The 20,091-nt window shown below is 36.4% G+C and overlaps 1 protein-coding gene across 6 annotated transcripts in view; it reads right to left on the bottom strand.

The window, feature by feature from the left end:
- The window catches only part of TCERG1 (transcription elongation regulator 1), a 65,115-nt gene that overhangs the window by 19,267 nt on the left and 25,757 nt on the right, over positions 1–20,091 (bottom strand). For 4 of the 6 annotated variants that reach the window (XR_007516134.1, XM_049873990.1, XM_049873992.1 and 1 more), the window contains 5 exons: positions 9,641–9,801; positions 8,269–8,325; positions 8,058–8,124; positions 5,347–5,482; positions 4,442–4,531 (listed from right to left, as the gene is read on the bottom strand). Coding sequence is in view for 5 of the 6 variants with exons in the window: in XM_049873990.1 (XP_049729947.1) it covers positions 4,442–4,531; positions 5,347–5,482; positions 8,058–8,124; positions 8,269–8,325; positions 9,641–9,801 (511 nt within the window). In the remaining variant the exon portion in view is untranslated. Of the gene's footprint in view, positions 1–4,441; positions 4,532–5,346; positions 5,483–6,850; positions 6,902–8,057; positions 8,125–8,268; positions 8,326–9,640; positions 9,802–20,091 lie in introns of all 6 variants that reach the window. The other 2 variants (XM_049873993.1, XM_049873994.1) reach the window with 1 other exon arrangement.

The following is a 20,091-nucleotide window of genomic DNA, read 5'->3' as shown; positions in this document are numbered from 1 at the left end:
ACTACTCTCTGATGGTGGACGGGGTAACCAATGCACTGTTGGCCCTTTAACAGCAACCCTGGCCTCTTATCCACTAGATGCTAGTAGTACTCCCTTAGTTGCGACAATCAAAAATGTCCTCTGGGGGCAAAACTACCCCTAGTTAAGAATGACTGCCCTACACTAAAGCCCACAATCATGAGGGCCCACCCAAAGACTCAGAGGGCCCAAAAAGCATTTTAGTGCCTCATTCCTAATCAGGAAACCTTCCAACAGGAAAAAGAGGGCCCAAGCAGAAAAACTTAGAGGAAACAGAGACTATACAGGAAAATGAACATTTACAAGAAAAAAAATCCTACGTGTAAGGTTAAGAAAGATACTGCAACCATGAAACAAGAAAAACATTCAAAGAATAAAAAGGAATACTTAAAATTTTAAAAAGATAGAAATAAAAAATTTAATTGATAAGCACGAAAAATTCACCTAGCAAGTTAGAAAGATAGAGATAAAGAACAGGAAAAATAATAAATTTTGAGGACCAACCCAGGGGGGCAAATTCAGTCTCAGAATGAAAAAAATACAGAAAACAGTTGGAAGCAAATCAAAAAGTAACGCAAGAGAATCTCCCAGAACTGAAGAACGTTGCTTCCGGATTAAAAGAACCACTGCCATGTGCCCAACACAATGGACACTTCCACGAGGACATACATGACAATGGAATTTCAGAACACTAAGGACAAGGGAAAACCCTATGTGCTTAAAGAGAAGTGAAAATAAACAAACAAGTCCACATACAAAGGAGCAGGCAATGGGATGGCTTCAAAAACACTGACAACTAGAAGCAAAGCGATGGCTTCAAAATCCCAAAGGAACAAGATTTCAAGCATAACAGCTATTCAGCAGGTGTTAAGTGGCAACCAGTCCAGACTGAACTAAGTCAGGAGACCACTGGACAAACTTCTTCAGAAATGTTGTGGCAGCACTCTCTTTCCTAACATAGGTTATAAAACTATTCAGTGCTTTAAATATGTGTATGAGCATATTTGAAAAAAAAAATTAAGCTTAAAAAATGTTTAACGTATCTTAGGTATCTTTCCAGGTAAATCCATATATATCCACCTTGATCTTTAAGAACCTCGCAGAAATTGCTTCAATCATCTATCTAGCCAGTCCCTTGCTAGACATGTAGGTCATTTTCAGTACCCTAACACTGCAGTATAAGATATGACAGCATCTGCATGCTTAAAGGAGGAGGGAAGAGAGTTGTTTCCAACCTCTGTCTCCTTTTCTCACCTTATACTTATTTTTAAGGGTATGAAATGCTACATAAAATCCAAGTGAATTTATATTAATTTTCTTTTGCGAGCTGGAGAGAACTTCATATCCTCCCCCCTGGAATATCCCAGATCAAGGTTAGGCATCACCCTGAGATGAATACCTCATAGGAAATTAGGAGTTTTCCTAACTGAATCATATTCCCAGTACACTTGGCTTTATGGTCCCTATTTTACAGTTATTTTTGATAGCTTCAACTCATGAATAAAATTTTACAATAAATACCATGAACATAAATCTATTTTGAAAACAATGTCAAGTTTCATTTTATAAGCAAATGCAAAAAAACATAAGGGCTATCATATCCACGCCTTCAAAGGGGCTTCTGGGGAACTAGTAATGTTCCATTTCTTGATCTAGGTTCACTTTGTGAAATTTCGCTGAGTTGTACACTGATGATTTTTAGATTCTACTATATGTATAGTTTTTATCCAAAACTTAAGTTTACTAAAAGTATGGGCATCCATTATTTGATTCTCATAAAACTTAATTCAGTTTACAATTTGATATTGATTAGATGAACAGTGTGACCTAGATGAACTGCTGGCAATCACAAGTAATTATTTTTGGTAATGCACTACCACACTACAATATTGCCAATCTTAAAAACTGTGAATAACATACATTATATTAAAATTCTTATACTGAAATAAGATAACAATTTGAAGTGTCAGCATAACTACTCTCTAGAGTAACATCCTTCATGAAAACTGTGTTTTTAAAAAAATGTATGACCCCTTAAGTGACTTTTTATTCAAAAAGATCAGATAAAGTTCCCAGCTAAAATTAATGGCTACAATAATATAAAAATACACCTTTTATAATGATGCAAAACATGCAAATCTACATGTAACTAGAAAAGGGCAGAACTAAAAGAGATGTAATTTTAGATTACGAGGCATTTTCAGTGATGTTGTTTTTTCAAAATCAACGTACAAATTTCAGACATAAAATTAGAAATACAAATATATAACAGCCTAACACTTAGCTGGTTTCTCCTTGATTTTATATACCCATATGAATAATAAAAGCAAGTATTCAAATTATTAAAAACATTGAAAAAAATTAAGGCCAAATGTTAACTTCTCCCTTCTCTCAGTTCTACTCGAAAGACAAAAGATTCTTTAAGCAGTGCTTTTATTTGAAACAGAATAGTATTTGATACTTTTCTCTTTTTAAATGGAATGCCATTAAGGAGACATCGCCATCGACTTACAGGATGCCTCCAAAATTGGCAAAGAACTTTAGTTCTCAATGTTACTTAAAATTTCATTCATTTAGAAACTAAAATACCCAGTGGCAAGATGGAGAGTAAGTCATAAAAGTTTTAAATGTCTTCAGGGCTACTTAGGTTAGGCATTATTTCAGGTACTACGCATAGAGTGATTAACAAAACAAAGTCTCTGTCCTCATAGAATTTATACTCTTTGGTAGAAGGGGGAAATCCTGGTGGCGTAGTGGTTAAGTGCTACGGCTGCTAACCAAGAGGCTAGCGGTTCAAATCTGCCAGGCGCTCCTTGGAAACTCTATGGGGCAGTTGTACTCTGTTCTACAGGGTCACTATGAGTCGAATCGACTCGACAGCAGTGGGTTTTGGCGTAGAAGGGGACAGATAATAAATGAGACAATCTTAGATAATTAGGGCTATGATACGCTATGAAGAAAATAAAAAAGGCATAGGGATAATATTGGTGAGAGGGTGACTATTTTAGATAGGTGGATCAGAGGAGGTACTTTGGCAAGTACCTGAATGAAATGATGGAGCCAGCTATGAAAACACTGAAGGGAAGAACATTCCAGGCAAAAGAAATAGCAAGTACTAGAATGTGCCAGGCTTGCCAGCACGGCTAGACTGAACGAACATAAGAGCTCCAAGAGGTATGCAGGGATAGGTAAAACATTATATGCTATGATAAAGTTTCAATTTTATCCTCAATGTAATGGGAAGCACTAGACAGTTTTAAGCAAGAGAATGCTGACTTCATTTGATCTCACTTAAGCTTTAAAGTAAGTCTAGCTGCAGCATTAAAGAGGAGGAGCAAGAATGGAAGAAAGATCAATTAGGGGCTACATAGATGGAGAGATAATCATTCACGGTGGCTTGGACTAGGGTGTTAGTGAAGGAAATGGCAAATAGAGTCGGATTTAGAAAAATTTTTGGAGGTAGATTTGCTGAAAAGACTGGGAACGGGTAGTAGAGAAAAGTAAAGAATCAAGGCTGATTTACAGGTTTTAACAAGGCCATCAACTGAGAAGAGGAGGAGACAATTACACACAAATAGTTTTTTAAAGACTACCGTACTTGAAATCCATACACAAATATGATATGTGGAAAGCTATGCCTATTACAAGTACTAAAATACACGTCTAAAACACTGTGTATTTTCTCTCTTCACTAAAATCCATGATTAGGCCTATATGCACAATGGCATAAACTATACAGAGAACTATTCCAACTACCAAATTATAAATATGGAAGATGGACACTATTACCAAATGAAATCTTGTAGCTCAACAGCACTATACCAAGTGGTTCAACATACTCACCATTTTACAGAGATCAGTGCTGGGATGGTCCAAGTAATTCAGAAATTACATAGGTTGGAATTGTGCAATGCTTTAGAGACAGAAGCAATCATCATGAGATGATATGTGTCACTGAATCATCATGGGAATAAATGGCAACTCTATAACAAGGCAACTCTAGTTTGTGCTGATACCATCAGCAGAGACCCTGAAGTGTCTGTCATTTCTCTAGGTTTATAATAAAAACAGATGCTACTTAAATGTGAATTTTGTGTGTGTGGTGTGTGCGAGACATGAACATGTCTTTGACTGTGTCTATATACAGTATGTGCGCACGCACACACAACATGCACACACAGGCACATAATGTTCAGGAAGGCTATAAACCAAAGTGTTCAACGGCGGTCCTACCTGCTGGATAGGATTATAGATGGACTTTTTCCCCTTTTCACTCATCTGTGTTTTGCAATTTTTCTACCCTAAATTTGTTTTTTTTTTTTTAATGTTAGGTAAGAAAAAAAAAAGGTAACTCATTCCTTACAATTTAAAAATCATCCTGGCAACGGATACACATTTCTTAAATAATATTATCCCTTTTTACCTGTTTTCTCTCTTTAGGATTGAGAAGTAAGTACCGAGGATCAAAAACTATCTTGTGCAACTCCTTCTCCCATGTTGAAAAAGCAGACACCTTTAAAATAAAAAATGTATTGCCTCATAATTAAGCTCGCTCTAAACACTTAAAGGTCATAAAATTTTACTTGAAATCTACAGGACATCTGTTTAAAATGGAGACATAATAAAAACCATACTGAAGTTTCCATCACTAATAAATGACAAGCAGTGGGAGGTTAGCAATAGCAAATTTCCACACTAATTGGCTCTGAACATTTCTATATTATATAGAAATAACACACCCTTAATTACTCATTAAAAAAAACACTACTGTGTGACATTTTAAAAATCAGCACATCAGAAAAAGCCTTGAAGACCTGCATTTTAATTTCCCATGCTTGCGCCAATCTTATGCACGATGTTGTGATTTAAAATTGAACAATTTTACTTATTCAAACGAATCTGTGCATATAATCAAAAGGCAGAAATCCCTTCCCAGTTAAGTGTCATTAATAACAATATCATAAAATATCAGTTCTCCTTTAACCGGAAACCATTCTGAAGATATTAAAGGAAGAATCTTGTATACCTTACCTATCCCAAGTAGTCCGCCATTCTGTAATGTTAAAACTCGTCTTACATTACTCACCAAAATTTAATGACCCAATAAAAGTTAAATGTTATTTGTACTTAAAAGACAGTAAGATGGCATTTAGATAAACATGATTTGCCAAGAAGAAGGCTGTTTCAAAAAAATACAACAATTTAATAGGCTTCCCTTGTCCTCCCCCCCACAACAAGGGCACTAACCTGAGATTTGACCTTTTAGCAAGACATATTTATATTACTTATACAAAACAGAAATATCTCCCCCAAAGATTGTTTTCTGACCCCTCTCTCTAGCAGCATGTCCTTGAACTGCTTCATTCGGGCCTCCAGAGGGACAATGGCCCTTTCTCGGGCAGCTTTAATTTCAGCTTCCATGGCAGCTTCTTTCTCTGAATCAATGTCTTTATTATCATCTCTCCTATAAAAAAATAAAACACAGGCATGAAATGACAAAATAATAATAAGGAATCTTATTAAAATCTTAAAATCAATGGAACTTTCAAGACTCACTACTGAGCAGCATGTTTTTGGCAAAAACAAATTATATCAAGGATTTCAAATGAACTCTAAAGGGTAAGCAACATTTATTTTAACAGTAATAAAGCTACAATGAGCTTCTAACAATGTTACAACAGCTACATTGTGGGGGGAGAAATACCTTTAAAGTGCTGTCTCCCCTTGATGCTAGCTGATACACAAAGTGAACTACCTTACTTAAAAATAAAAATAAAATAAAATAAAAAAAGCTTATCTAACATTGCAAATAAAACTCTATGTGTTCGAATTAAACAGCACAGAATATAATTTTTGTAGCTCTTGAAATGACAGGAAAACCAATATTTTCCTAAATATTTTACTTTATAAATGCATATTTAAAAACATCTAATAAAAACTGGTATAAGTCTTAGTAATTTTGAAAATAATATAAAATACCTGCAAACTTGGCCATGTGGATATGTGAGATATACCTTACCCACCTGACATTTTAATTACTCACTTTCTGGGTGATAGGTTGAGATTTAAGTTGAAGGACTGGTCTCAGAGAGCAATATGGGCCCGGAGTAGTTAGGTAGAATTAGAACTGTTTGTTCATCAATGACTAAACTACTTCTTGTTCCTCCAAAAATGCAAGTCAGGGCTGAGAGGCAACCCTTCTGCTGTGTGGTAATTAAGTGAAATCGTAAACAGGAAATCAAGTCACCTCTCAAATACCTGTGCTATGAAGGAGCCCTAATCATGTGAATAATCCAAAAAAGCAGGCAATTCAGTAATATTCAGGTGTATTTGTACAGATTTTCCTTCCCAAATATGATCTACTAAGTATAATAACATTGGTTCATATTTCCTATACGAACAGGGGAATCTAGAAATTTAAAGCATGCTATATGGGCAAGTGAAGGTAGCCTAGGAGATTTAAATGGAACTAAGGCTAGTTCCACAAACATGGTAAGTGAGAGGTAATCAGTAATTTAAGGAATGAATCAAAAGAAATAGAAGACATAGTCCGTGACCTGCAGGAACTTATTAGCGAGATAGTCTGTGACCTAAGATATGCACAAAACAAACAGGTAAAAGCAATTTGCCAAACAATATCCCCTCTTAAAATAATTTATTTAAGAACTATTTAAAGAGTTCAAAGACATCAAACAAATACAACTAATGAGAACAAATAAGCTTTGTAGAATTATACTAAATAAAAATGTCACATTACAAACTATCACTATCTATCTCAATAAAAGAAATAAAGAAAAACTGAGCCAGGAAAAATAGGCTTTTAGCTTTGTACCTAAATAGAGAAGCTCGGGCAATCCACATAAAGGACTTCTTTGACATTCTCCTGATAAAAGCAGTTAAAAACCTTACAAAGTTGTCTATAAGAACAAACAATTAAAAACAACCTAAAAGTTTAACATCATAGGAACATCCAAAATTATGGTACATAAACAGAATGAATACAGTCAGTAATAATAATTAAGAAAACAAATGTCTTATTCTAGATGGACTACTTTAAAAAAAAGAACACAAAACCACTTTTATTACAACCAGTAAAAATACTTATATATTTGGTCAAGAACGAAAAAGGCAATTGCAAAATCGAGAACAGCTGTGTTACAGTGGTAGCTTATGAGTGGTTTTCTTTCACATATTACTTTCTTTAATGTTGTTGCCAATTAAGAGATTAAAAAAAAAAAAAGAAGAAGAACCACTCTTCATAGAGGTTGTTTTACTGATTTCATTGCCATAATTTGGCTGCATTCAATCTGTCCTTTTCAGATAAGGAACATGATCAACCACTCCTTAGTATCTTCAGACTTTCCTTTTTGCTGCTAAATAATGGTCCCATTTCCCCTACACACCCCTCCTCCCCAACCCTTCCACACACAGACGCCCTCCACCCCACACCCCCACCCCCACCCCCCCCACACTAAAAGCAAAAGTCACACTAACATTTCACCCAACTCTAGAGCACTGATCAAGCTAATGCTTCTGCTTACAAAAGTCCCTTCCTCTCTGAGCACTTTCCAAACTCATGAACTCCCTTCTCAGCAGATAGTAATGACCACAGGTTCAAAAGTACTAGGTAAGTGACAAGATTAGTACATAAATACGGACAGAAGTCTATATTTGTGGTTATGGGATCTATGGAATGGTGTTTGCTGTGGCCTGTATTAGGGAGAAAATTTACTTTTTATAAAATTCAGGCCTAATGAATTTCTGAAAATAATTAATCAACTCATAAAATGTCATTTGGTTTCACAATACATATTTGTATAACTAAATTTTTTTTTTTCCAAATTCAACAGAAGGGACACCATTTCTACATTCTAAAAGCAGTATACATTAAATATTTTATCAGGCCTAAAAGAGATCTATCATGACTGTCTCCTAGCATACACGTCACCTGGCCCTTCTAATCGTAAACTGAACGCATCCTAATCAACTTCTAAAAGGTAAAATCTACCTGAATTACACAAACTGTATATATGACTTACTTCCGTTTTTTTGCTTTAACAGGCTCATCTTCATTAATTTCTTCCATTAGTTCTTGTTCTTCTTTAACTGTAGGATAAAATTAAATTTTATTAGTATAAAAATAAGCAAGCAACAATCATATTTAGGCATAAATCTTTCTACTAACCACTACCAGCACACTTGCTTTAACAGTATTAGAAAGAAGCTGCGATTAGTAATTAGTTCACTCACTTGCACTCATAGAGAATTGCCACTTTTGGATGGACAGCATTGTTGGTGTCGGGTGCCCTGGCAAAAATATTTCAAATATTGTTAAAAATATTTGTTAAGATTATATTTCACAATCTCTTCTTAAAAAAAAAAATATATATATATATATACACAGTTTGTATAAAATATCTACCCCTAAGATCCACCCATTTATAAAACATTAAAGCGTAATTCTATAACTCCTCTATTTATTCAACATTTATATTACATTTTCACTTCATTTTGAAATGTTTCTTACTCAAACCTTATACACGGTGCCTTTTTACAACGCATGTTGATATATATACCAAATAAATGGGCCAAATATATGAAAACAGATTCATAAAAACAAAATCAAATCATATACATTCTTGGCATCATTCAATACTATGGTTATAAAGTATTATTATCATACCTATAAAACAGATATTGGTGAAGAGAAAAAACTGGTGCCTAGAACCTTCGGCACCCAGAAGACAAAAGTTTCACTGATTTAGAAATCACTTGAAAGCAGAAAATGTTAGTACCACATATATACAATCCATAAAAATCTCTCAATTATTATAAATGACATATATTAAGATTTGTGTCTTAAAGACAAAAGCCTATCAACACAAGGGCAAATTACAAATAAATACACAATAAAAATTATGTACAAAATTTGTGCTGGTTATATATGTTGGAATGTTGTTGGAACATGAGGTAATCTCTTTAAAAAGTTTAGGTCTCTCTCTATTCTCAGGAGTAAGGTTTACCTTCTCCAACTTTCATCTAGTTGAAAGCACGATTTTAATTAACAATAAAATATAAAAAGCCATTATTTATTACCCATTACCCACTGCCATCAAGTCAAATCCCAACTCATAGCGACCAAAAAGAACAAAGCAGAACTGCCTGTAGGACTTCCAAGGCTGTAAATTGTTACAGAAGCAGACTGCCACATCTTTCTCCTGCTAAAAAGACACACTCTATACAACTGTGATTATTTCCAAAAATATATTACTAGTCACAAAAGTTGTTGAAAGCTCACCAAAGAGTGTTTGAGTATTACTAACAGACATCAAGCGAGCCTCAACAGTACCAACAATTCTCAGACTAACTAAATCTTGATAAAGACTGTAAGTTAAAAAAGAAAATGTATTTTTACCAAAGACAACCTTATCCAAAGTCTCTTTAATTTTTCATCTCTACTAGTGGACCCAACCTAGCATAAAATTTATTTTTCCAGTTTATGAATTTCTTATATTCCTTGAAAAATAAAGTTTTTCTAAATAGCCCCCACATCTTCTACCAAAATATTAAAAGAATGTTAAAAAAAAAGAAGAAGAAGATAAATTTCTAATTTAAAACTTACTTAGTTTCTTTCCTTCTTCCATTCCTTTTTTATGAGGGGGTTCCTGAATAATTTTGTCAACATCTGCCCTTCCAATCAGATCATCAGGTCGGTCCCACATAGAAAGACGAGTGGTGGGATTATAAAAGAAGACACGCTCATCACCAGTCCAAACAACACACCTAAGGATTGATTCAAAATATAATTTTCTTCTGTTATGGAACATAATTTACAGCTAAGTCTTTTACTATTACCCTGTCAAAAAGAAGGGTAAGGAGGGACATCTTATTACCAATATTTATTTATATATAGAGACTCAAACATGGTTTTTAGTGTAGAGGAAAGCTTGTTGGTAAAGGTAAAAACAGCAGGTCACAATATTACTTGAGAAAAGCAGTGAAAGTAAAGCAATTTGAGATCAGACTTCAGAGCGCTCAGGAATTTAGTCTGGCACAGACAACTTGGGAACGCTAAATTTTAAACTATCACAAGGAACAATTTTAACAGCAGTAAATAATAATATTAAGCAGTGCTAAAGCTAAAGAATAGACCATACATCAGAGAAATTATTCATTTAACACTCTATTACACAGTAGTTCTTAATATTTCTTAATAAACCAGAATTACAAATTCAAATGTAACCTTCTATGAAGCCCTTAGTAACTTGTATCATCTGGTATAAAAAGTAAAGCAAAGTATTGGCTACGCTACGACAGTACAACAACTAAAGCTCATTGTTTCCGCTAAATTACACACACACACCTGAAGATGCGGTAAAGTTTAAAAAGGAAAAAAAAAACCAGACAAAAAGATGGAGAATAGTCAAAATTTATGAAGGGACTATAAGGGGAGTGAGTTTCCCAGTTCTCCCCAGTCCTGGCTTTGTCCTGGGGATGGCCCCTAGTCACACAGCAGCATGGTGGTGGGAGCACAGGCCAGCTAAAATCCCAAAAGAAACCAGGTCTTTCTAGTCAGATAATCAAAGTCATTCAACAGAAGCAAAGCCCAAGACAACTCAGACACTGAAATTATCAGCCAAAGCCTCCTATGTTGAAATTAAGTCTTTCTATAGCTTTAACTGTAACTAAGCTTCATGAAATTAAAAAAATTGTTCAATGTTATGCTTTATAACGATACTGATAATAAAAGGCAATAATAATGAAAGCTAAAAGAAAAAGAGGTTTTCAACTTCCATCTGAACAGACTCGTGACAGTTGTTGGAATGAAGCCCCATCATAATTCAAGGACTACTAGGAGCTAAATAGTACACATATTCAGTGGAGTTTTTGGGTGACACAAACAGTTAAGTGTGGGCTACTAACCAAAAGGTTGGCAGTTCAAATCCACCCAGAGGTACCTCAAAGGAAGCCTTAGATATCTGCTTCTCAAAGGTCACAGCCATGAAAACCCTACGGAGGCCAGTTCTACTCTAAAACACATGGGGTCGCCATGAGTCAGAATCAAGTGGACCACAACAGTTTTTTTTTTTTCTAATACATATTCAAGCAGCTCAGTAAACCCAAAACAGGATACCAAAAAAAACCCACTGCCATCGAGTCGATTCCAACTCGTAGCGACCCTAGAGGACAGAGTAGAACTGTCCCATAGAGTTTCCAAGGAGCACCTGGTGGATTCAAACCGCTGACCTTTTGGTTAGCAGCTGTAGCACTTAACCTCTACACCACCAGAGTTTCTGAACAGATAAACTTGTTAATCAAACAGACTCAGGAGGGGGACTTTAATAGCAGCTAGGGAAAAAAAGGCGGCACAATTCCAATGACTGCGAATTTCTTATCTGTGGCCATAGAGGCCAGAATACAGAACAACATCTTTGAAGTTCTGGAAAAAAGAACTGCCAACCTAGAAGCTATATATCCAAAGAAAATAACCTTCAGGAATAAAGATAAAATAGATATTCTCCAGATGAAAAACAGCTAAGAGGTTTCATCTACAGCAGACCTGTTCTACAGAAAGTTCTTCAGGCAGAAAGGAAACGGCATCAGACCTTTAGGAATGAAGGCAAAAAAACAACAGAAATGGATACACATACAATATAAAGATATTTTTCCCTCTTAAGTTCTATATTAAAATGACATGTGCAAAGAGCTGGTGATAAAAAACCAAAAGGGAAGAACATGCTCGGCATTTCTCAAGCTGAACGAACTAAAGAAAAAATTCAAGCCTAGAGTTGCAGTACTGAAGGATTCTATGGGGAAAATATTCAACGACACAGAAGCATCAAAAGAAGGGAGGCGGGGACAACATGGCGGAGTTGTCAGATGCTTCCTGTGGTCTCTCTTACAACAAAGACCCAAAAAAACACGTGAATCGATTATATATGACAATCTAGAAGCTCTGAACATCAAAGGCAAAGCTGAGGGATAGGACTGAGCAATACGGGGAGGTAGAGACGGTTCAGAAGCAGCGAGGAATTGCCAGACCTGACACAGTGGGAACAGGCACCCTGCAGGCTGGATTCACTTGCACCAGCACGGAGAGGAAAGCAGTGGCGTTCAGGACGCGTTTTCCACATCGGGAGAGACTGAGCGGCAGAGAGTCCACTAACGCCTCCAGAATCAGCAAAAAGTGGCGCTCAATCAGCAAAAGGTAAGTACATGCGTCTAACATCCCACACGGATCAAAAAACACCCCTTTGGGGAAAACACCTCTCCCATTACCCGCCCCCGTCCTGCTCTGCACTGGGTCTGAGCCGGCTTTAGAGACTGTCATCCCCTGGGCGGGAAGTAGGGCCCGCCACATGCCTCAAGCCATTCTCCCGACCTTGGAGAGGGAACAAATTAACAAAGAGGAAAAAATAATCTGCCCGCTCCTCTAAGCCGGTGGACCCATTTCAACAGCTGTGGACCTGTGTGGACCCATTTCAACAGCTGTGGCAAGTTTGTGACATTTGCTACTGCTCTATTAAGCAAGTTCCTCACCTACCCACATCAGGGGCTGGAAGACTGGTAGCTCCACCCACGCCATCTAGCTAGAATAAGCAGTGCCTCCCAGTCCTTATAGCCAACAGAATTGGGTGCCCACACTCTGGTTGCAAAACCCACCCACCTACGTGCTCTAAGGAACAGGGACATGCTTTGGGACACGCTTTCCGCCCAGACACCCAGAGGCAGCTGTCAGCCCCCTGCCTTGCTCAGTGCGTGACCCCCTACTGCAGCCAGACGCCTGTGCCTACATCGATCACCCCTGCCCATCAAGGACTGTGAGTGAGAGCATGCAACACACACTTGTTGACAGACTACCTGGACACCTAAGCCGAATCCATACAAGAAAAGTAAACAGAGTCCTGGGCTCACATACCTAGTAACAGCTCTAATCACCTGGTAACAAGACATTAGAGCTTCAAAGGCACTAATAATCACACTAGCTCACACGAGCAGCCTATTTGGGTACATCAAAACAAAACAAAACAAAAAGCTAGGACGCAGTAAGCAAACATAAAATAAATAAATGTAATACCTTATTGATGGCTCAGAGACAATAGTCAATATCAAATTATATAAAAAGGCAGACCATGATGGCTTCAGCAAGCTCCCAAAACGAAGATTTGAGAAATGTTCCAGACGAAGAGAAGTTCAGGAATTACCGGAGGTAGAATACAAAAGGTTAACATACAGAATTCTTCAAGAGATCAGGAAGGAGGATCAGGCAAAACGCAGAACAAGCGAAGGAGCACATACAGCAATACAGGCACTTAAGAAAATCAGAGAAGAACTTAAGGACAGATTTAACAGGCTGCAAGAATTCACAGAGACTGCAAACAGAAATCCAGAAGATTAACAATAAAACTGCAGAATTAGACAACCCAATAGAAAGTCACAGAAGCAGAACTGAGGCAATGGAAGTCAGAATTAGTGAGACTGAGGATAAAGCACTTGACACCAACATATTTAAGGAAAAATGAGATAAAAGAATTAAAAAAAATGAAGAAACCCGGAGAATTATGTGGGACTCTATCAAGAGGAATAACCCACGAGTGACTGGAGTACTAGAACGGGGGGCATAACAGAAAGTACAGAGAGTTGTTGAAGATCTGTTGGCAGAAAACTTCCCTAAAAGATGCTCATCGAACCCCACACAAGGTAAAAAAGTAGATTCCAAAAATCCTCACAACTGGACCAATAAACAGCATCATGATAAAAGGAGAAAAAATTGAGGTTGCCAAGGATTTCATTTTACTTGGATCCACAATCAACACCCATTGAAGCACCAGTCAGGAAGAAATGAAAAGAAGCATTGCATTGGACAAATCTGCAGCAAAAAACCTCTTCAAAGTGCTGAAAAGCAAAGATGTCATTTTGATGACTAAGGTGTGCCTGACCCAAGCCATGGTGTTTTCAACTGCCTCATATGCATGTGAAAGCTGATGATGAATGAGAAAGACCAAAGAAGGATTGATGCCTTTGAATTGTGGTGTTGGCAAAGAATATTGAATATACCATGGACTGCCAAAAGAAGGAACAAATCTGTCTTGGAAGAGGTACAGCCAGAATGCTCCTTAGTAGCAAGGATGGCAAGTCTACATCTCACATACTTTGGACATTTTATCAGGAGGGATCAGTCCCTGGACAAAGACATCATATTGGTAGAGCAGAGAAAGAGAGGAAGACTCTCAACAAGATGGACTGACACAGTGGTTACAACAACGGGCTCAAGCATAACAATGATTGTGAGGATGGCGCAGTACCAGGTAATGTTCTGTTCAGTTGTACACAGGATCGCTGTGAGTTGGAACTGACCTGACGGCACCTAACAGGTTCTGTAAAGCATGCACGGAAATTAAACATATGTATGTAAGAAGACCAGGTGGTACAGTGGTTAAGCAACCAGCTGCTAACTAAATGGTTGGCGGTTGGAACCTGCAAGCCGCTCAGAGGGAAAAAGATGTGGCGGTCTGCTTCTGTAAAGATTTACAGCTGTGGAAACCCTATGGAGAAATTCTACTCTATCCTATAGGATCGCTATGAGTCAGAATTGACTCTAGGGTAAAAGGTTTGGCTTTTCTGTGTTGTTTCTGTTATATGTATGAAAAAATTATAACACTGCCTGGTGGGGTTCTCAGTGTATACAGCTGTAATATATAACTATAAAGTCAAAATAAGAGAGGGAGGGGGGTTAATACCATATTTTTATGCAAATAACATGTGCCTTCTACATTTATTTGCCAACTGAGCCCTTGCTCCAGGAGGTTATTTTTCATAAGTGTTAAAAAAAAAAAAAGCATAGTGTGCATACAGAAATATCTGGGCGGGGGGGAGGGAGGCACAAGGTTGGCAAACAAACAGTGACATCGCACATTACTTGCGTAAAAATACAATATATGGTCATAAGGTTTCCACATTTTACTTGAGGTGGTATAATATTAACTCTATATAGACCGTGAAGGGTTCAGTATGTACACTATGATCCCTAGAGTAACAGCTAAAAAATAATAATAATGCAGAGAGGTATCACAAAAAAGCCGACAGATGAATTAAATGGAATGCTAAAAAATATTCAAAATAATTCAGTAAAGGGAGAACTGAGGAACAAAAAAATAGAAAAGACGAACAGAAAACAAATAGTAGAAGACCCAAATCCAACGGTACCAAAAATTACATTAAATGTTAATAGTTTAAACATGCTAATTAAAAAGCAAAGATTGACAGACTAGAGAAAAAAGCAAGACCCAACTGCACACTGTCTTTAAGAGATACACTTTAAAGAGAGAGGATGAAAGTAAATGGGTGGGGAAAAGATATACCATGTAAACCGTCAGCGTAAGAAAGGAATAGCTATCTTAATAACAAATAGAATAAACTTTAAGACAGAGTATTACCAGAGATAAAGAGGACCATTTCATAACGCTAAAAGGGACAATTCATCAAGAAGACATGATAATTATAAAATATATACGAGACTAATAACAGAGATTCAAAATAGATGAAGCAAGAATGGATCAAATTCAAGAAACAGAAAATCCCACAATTACAGGAGATTAACACCACTCTTTCTCAGCAACTGATAGACCAACCTGGCCCCCAAACAAACGAAAAAACCAGTAAAGGCACAGACAATCCAAAAAAACACTATCCACCTCTTTGATCTAATGGATATTTATAGAACACTCTGGGAACAACTGTAGAATACACATTCTTTTCATTTCCTTTCACGGTACTAAGACAGACCAAATGCTGAGCAATAAAAAGACTCAACAGATGTAAAACTATCGAAACCATATAAAGTGTATTCTCAGACAACAGGGTAATTAAATCAATAACAACATAAGCAGAAAAAAAAAGCCAAATATCTAGAAATGAAACAAAAGACCTCTAAAAAAGTCATGAATCAAAGGTAAAAATCAAAAAGTAAATTTTAAAATAGTGTGAACTGAATGGCAATTAAAATACAACACATCACAAATTTGCAGGCTACAGCTGAAGCAGTGCTTAGAAGGAAACTTATGGCTGTAAATGCTTACATTAGGTAAAAGCTAGTAATAACAGCCTAAGAGCCCACTGTAAGAAACTAGGGAAAGCATAAAGTTAACCTAAAGTAGAAGGAATAAAGAGCAGGAATCAATTTTAAAATAAACAAAAACAGAATAACCAGCCCAAAGTGGTTTTTTTTCCCAAGACCAACAAAATTAAAGTTACAGCTAGATTGATCAAGTTAAAAAGAGAACACAAATCACCAATATCTGGAATGAAAAAGGGGTATTATCAGAAACTGTATAGACATTTATGATAATGGTATGAACAACTTCATACCAACAAATTCAACAACTTAGATTAAATAAATTTCTTGAAAAATATAACTTACCAAAATTGACACAATACAAAATCTGAATAACCCTTTCTGAATAACCCTACAGCTATTAAAGAAGCTTAATTCATTATCAAAAACCTTTCCAAAATATGAAACTCTAGTCCCAGATGGTTTCACTTGTTAATTCTACAAAATATTAAGGAAAAAGCTACACCAATCTTATAAACTTTTTCAGAAAACAGAGTAGAGATCAATCACAACTCATTTTATGAAACCAGCATAACCCTAATTCCCAAATCCCACAAAGACATCATAAAAGAAAAAAACTACAGATCATTATCGCATGGGAATATATATGCAAAATTCCTTAACAAAATATTAGCAAATCGAATCCAGCAATATATAAAAAGGCTAACACACTACAACAAGGTCTACCACAAAAATGCAAAGTTATTTTAACACTTGAAAATCAACGTAATTCACCATATTAAGAGAATGAAGGAGAAAAATTAGTTCAATACATGCAGATTTACAATAAAAACACTAAGATGGAACAGAAGGGAATGTTCTCAAGGTTGCTATGCGTCAGAATCGACTCAACTCGAAGGCAGTGGGTTTGGACCAGTGGAAAACTTACAGCTAATATATTTGATGGCAAAATACTGAACTCTGTCTCTCCCCCGCACCATATCAGGAACAAGGCAAGGAGAAATGCTTTCACTTGTTCTATTTAGCACTGTATTGAAGGTTCCAGCTATTGCATTAAGAAAAAGTAAAAAAAGCTTAAAAGGACAACAAAAAAAAAGAAAGGTGCCCCTATTTGCAGATGATATGTTTGTTTACACATGAAATCCCAGGAAATCTACAAATCTAAAAAATTGATAAATTTAGTAACATTCTAGGATGCAAGGTTAATGAAATCAATTTTATTCTTACACAGTAACACCAATTAGGAAATGATTTTTAAAAAATACCTCATTTGCAATAACACTGGTAAAATTTTGAGAAAATCTAGCAAAATACAGCCAAGATTTTCACACTGAGCATTGCTGAAAATATTAAAGACCTAAATAAATGGAAAGATGAATAATGTTCATAGACTGGAACACTCAATATTGTGATGATGGCAATTCTCCCCATCTTGATCTATAGATTCAGTACAATCTCAACTAAAATGTCGGCAGGCTTCTTTTTGGGAGAAGGGGGTAAGAAAGTGACAAGCTGATTCTCAAATTTACACAGAAATACAAAAAAACATTGTGTGTGCATGTTTAAGAACAAAGTTGAAAGACTTATCCCACCCTATTTCAGAACACTATAAAGCTTCAGTAATCAAGACAATTTGGTACTGGTGAAAAGACGGACGTAAAGATCAACGGTACAGGACAGAGTCCAAAAACAGACTCACACGAGGTATTTTTGACAAAGGTGCAAAGGCAATTCAATGGAAAAAAGAAAGTCTTCTCCACAAACGGTGCTGGATCAATAGACTAGCTATATAGGCAAAAACAATGAAAACAGACCCTTACTTCACCCCATGCAGAAAAAAATTAACGCAAAATCAATCTATAGGCCTTAATGTTAAAATCTAAAGCTATAAAACTTCCAGAGGAAAAGATGAAATCTTTGCAACAGTGGGGCTGGCAAAATTATCTTGAAACACAAAAAGAACAAACCATAAAAGAAAAAAAGATGTCAAGTTGGCCCTCAAAATTTAAAACTTTTGCTCTCTGAAAGCCATTGGTACGAAATTAAAAAGACAAGCCACAGACTGGAGGAAAATATTCACAACAGATGATATATCTGTTCATATGTTCTTAACAGCTTTATCTGTAATTTATTTGAGTTGTTTCCAGTTTTGGCTATTACAAATAAATCTGCTATAAACATTCTTGTACAAGTCTTTGTGGAGACATATGTTTTTGTTTACCTTGGGTAAATAACTAGGAGTGGGATGGTTGAAAACTGGAAACCCACATGTGCATCAACAGGTGACTGGATGAACAAAGTGTGGTATATTAATACAAACGCATACTACTCAGATAAAAAGGAATTACTGATACACACAACACAGATGAATCTCAAAATCATTATTGCTGCATGACAGAAAGTAGGCAAACCATCACAAAAGGCCAAATATTGTTATGATTCCATTTACATGACATGTCCAGAACAGTTAACTCTACAAAGAAAGTATATTAGTGGTTGTCGTCCCTGGGTGGAACAATTAATGCACTCAGCTGCTAAATGAAAGGCTGGAGGTTTGAGTATACTCACAGGTACCTAGAAAGAAAGGCCTGGAGATCTACTTCTGAAAAACCAGGCCCTGGAAACGTTATGGAAGCACAGTTCCGACACATTGGGTTGCCATGAGTCAGGATCAATTCAATAGCAACTGGGTGGCGGTAGTGGTAGGGGTGGAGAAGTTGGGGAAATATGGGGAGTGATTGTTAATAGGTATAGTTTCTTTTGGGGGTAATCAAAACGTTCTAAAATGGATTGTGGTGATGGTTGTGCACCTCTGTGAATACATTAAAAACCATTAAATCATACACTTCAAATGGATAAATTATATGGATTATGAATTACAACTCAGTAAAGCTATTATGTTGGGGGAAAAAAAAAGGCTAGCCTAAAAAAGTACAGGTAGTCCCCGATTTACAATGTAGTTGAGTTACATCAGTAAATCTAGAACACTGAGTCTTCCTGGGAGGAAGTTACGGGAAAATGCATGCGGGGAATATGGAAAAAACTGCTGAGTTATGTGAACACGCTCCCAGCACTTGATTAGGATAATATGACGGAAGAGATCACTGGAAAAATTGTCCACATGGCAAGAACGGTGAATTCAGAAGCTGACACTGTCGATGATATTGCCAACGTGGAACAACTCACAGATCACAAAGAAGAGGAACTGACAGATCAGGACTTAATGGGTTTTGAAGAGGAAATAAATGCTGAAGAAAGACATAATGAGGAAGAGGAAGGGGAGAAGTTGTCAAAAAATTTTAAAAGTGAAAGGATTAACTAGAGTTTTTTCTAAACTAAATCAGGGGCTTCAGCTGCTTCAAAACATGGACACAAATGCTGATCACTTTGCTAAGTCGACAGACAGGCAGATTCTGTAAGCTGTGAGATATTACCAGGAAGTATGTGAAGAAAAACAAAAAAGGCCCACACAGACAACTCTCACTAACTTTCTGACTAGAAATGCCATCCCTTTGCCAGGGATCATCTAGATGATCCAGAACCTGTCACAAGTGGAGTTATTACTGAAACTGACAAAATGCCAATGGTGTCTAACTTTTCTTCACCGTTGGAGTAAATTTTTATGATTGTGTGTTTTTTTGTATGTATATATACATTAAAACTTATTTGTAAGTTTATGTTACGTTTCCAACCCCCAAAGACAAAGACGGGATTTATAAAGATATTGATAATAAAGAGCAATAATGATGAAAACTAAAAAAAAAAAAAGAGGTATTCGACTTACATCAGAACCAACCTACAACAGTCATCAAAATAGAATCCTGTCGTAAATCAGAACCTGTATATACTGATTCTTAATATAAAATTCTAGAAAATATAATCTATAATAATAGAAAGCAGAAGGATGCTTGGGGTAGAAAGAGGAAGGCTGGACTACAAAGGGATACAAGGAAATTTTTGGAGGTAGTGGAAATGTTATATTGATATGGCAATGAACT

The sequence above is a fragment of the Elephas maximus genome, chromosome 2 (genome assembly GCF_024166365.1).
Source record: "Elephas maximus indicus isolate mEleMax1 chromosome 2, mEleMax1 primary haplotype, whole genome shotgun sequence".
Lineage (NCBI taxonomy): Eukaryota > Metazoa > Chordata > Mammalia > Proboscidea > Elephantidae > Elephas > Elephas maximus.
The sequence above is the reverse complement of the archived record's forward strand: the minus strand, read 5'-3'. Positions and strand labels throughout refer to the sequence as shown.